General features: G+C 49.3%; 1 protein-coding gene across 1 annotated transcript in view; it reads right to left on the reverse strand.

The window, feature by feature from the left end:
* Nucleotides 1–1842, reverse strand: part of ANKRD11 (ankyrin repeat domain 11) — a 108999-nt gene that overhangs the window by 4894 nt on the left and 102263 nt on the right. The window contains exon 9 of the mRNA XM_017741337.1: nt 5–1842. Coding sequence (XP_017596826.1) covers nt 5–1842 — 1838 coding nt within the window. The remainder of the gene's footprint in view (nt 1–4) is intronic.

Consider the following 1842-nt stretch of genomic DNA (forward strand, 5'->3'; position numbering starts at 1 on the left):
CAGCAGGAACAGAGGGAAGGGGAACTTTCTCCTCCATTAAATGCTGCACTGGAGAGTCATAATTTGATGTTGCTGGGACACTTTGCTGCCTGAAAAACTTATCTCCGACGCTGAATTCCTCTTCGGGTGCCCTCCTGATATCCACCGAGATGGAACGGTAGAGATTCGAGGAGGGTATGGTGCGAGTTGGGGTCTGACTGGGGTTCTCAGGGAGCCCGCTGTTAACATTGGTGTATCTGTCAAAGAAGGAGGGAGAGCAGGCGTTCATGGACATGGTGGAGATGGGCAGCGAGTGCTGCGAGTCCGCGCACTCGAACATCAGGTCCGTGTAGTCCTCGTTGCTGCACGACGGAGTCCTGGGCGTCTGCATCACCTCCTCGTAGCTCGGGCACGACACAACGGATGCCGGGGTCGGGACGCCCGTGGGCCGGTTCTGATCCGGCCTGGGAGATGCCGGGAGGATCTCCTTCAGCTGAGGACCCGTGATCCAGTCCTTGGAGTCTGTCCCCACAGCAGGCTGTGCCTTGTTTTCTGGTGACAGAATAGGAGTCAGGGGACCCAACTCTTTGAGTTTCTTGTCCTTGAGCTGCGTGTCCAGCGTTAGCGGCTTCTTTGTCGGCAGATCCAGGCTCCTCTTGCGCACATCCTCTGAGCTTTTAAGTTTGTCCTTTAACTTGGGGTCTCCGGACCTGTGCCGCATTTTCTCCATTTGCTTCATTCTCTCCTTGTGCCTTTTGTGGCGTTCCTCGATCTCCAGGTCTTTCTGGCTCAGCATCCTCTCAAAGCTGGTCATCATCAAATCACCATCTCCCAGAAGTTTCTCCCTCGGCCTGGCATCCTTCTTGCTGCTGTCTTTGGAAAGGGTTATTTTTTCATTCCCGTTGCTTATTTTTATGGACTCTGATTTGTCTTTGTCTTGATTCTCCTTGAGCTTCTCCTTCAGCTTGGTTTCACCAAATTTGAGGTTGTCCTCCTTGGATTTATCTTTAAAGGTGGTAACTTGAGGCCCATCCTTGTCTTTGAGTGTTGACTTTGGCTCATCTTTGTGATGTTTAAAGAAACCATCTGTGTGTTTGTCCCTATGCTTTTCCTTTTCCTCCTTCCATTTTTCCTTGTGTTTATCCCGCTTCTTTTTCTCTTTAGCTGTGCTGATGGTGCTGGAACCGTAAGTCTTTTCTTTCTCCGCCTTCTTTGACAGCTCTCTTTCAGAATCATTTTTATCCTTCTTTTCAGAAAATAAGTAATCAATGCTCTTCTCCGGTTCCTCATCAGCCTCTCCCTTCATGTTGTAAGAAGAGCCAAAAGCCTCCCCATCCACAGAGAAATCCTTTTCATAATGAGTGGAATCCTTTCTGCTGCTGGAGTCCTTGAATTCATCTGATTTTTCCTTTTTCTCTGTCTTCTCCTTCTTTGCTTTTTCCTTCTCGTGACTTTTCTTTGAGGAAGATGAGGAATGTCGGTGCCTCTCCTTCTCCTTGAGTTTGTCCTGCAGGCAGGGTAAAGGGAGAGAGTCCTTAAACTTTTCTTCAGCGGCGTCGGTCAGAGAGAGGTTAGAAGACTCAAAGAGGCTGGTGAGTCCTGGCTCTTGCCCTCTGTCCGTGAAGCTGTCAGAGGAGATCTCGCTGATCTTGTCATTGGAGTCATCCCTGTAGTCATTCAGAGCCTCCTCCTCCAGTTTCTCCAGCAGGCTCTTCTCTGACTCCCCTCCTTTTGAAGACTTCTTCTCTTTGGAATGCTCCTTGTCCGGCTTCTCCTTATGTTTGCTTTTCACCTTGTCATCACTGGTGTGTTTCTTCTCAACCTTTTCTGGGAGCTTTTGCTTGTTTTTCTTCTCCTGTGTGG

This window comes from Corvus brachyrhynchos, unplaced genomic scaffold (assembly GCF_000691975.1).
Source record: "Corvus brachyrhynchos isolate BGI_N302 unplaced genomic scaffold, ASM69197v1 scaffold365, whole genome shotgun sequence".
NCBI lineage: Eukaryota > Metazoa > Chordata > Aves > Passeriformes > Corvidae > Corvus > Corvus brachyrhynchos.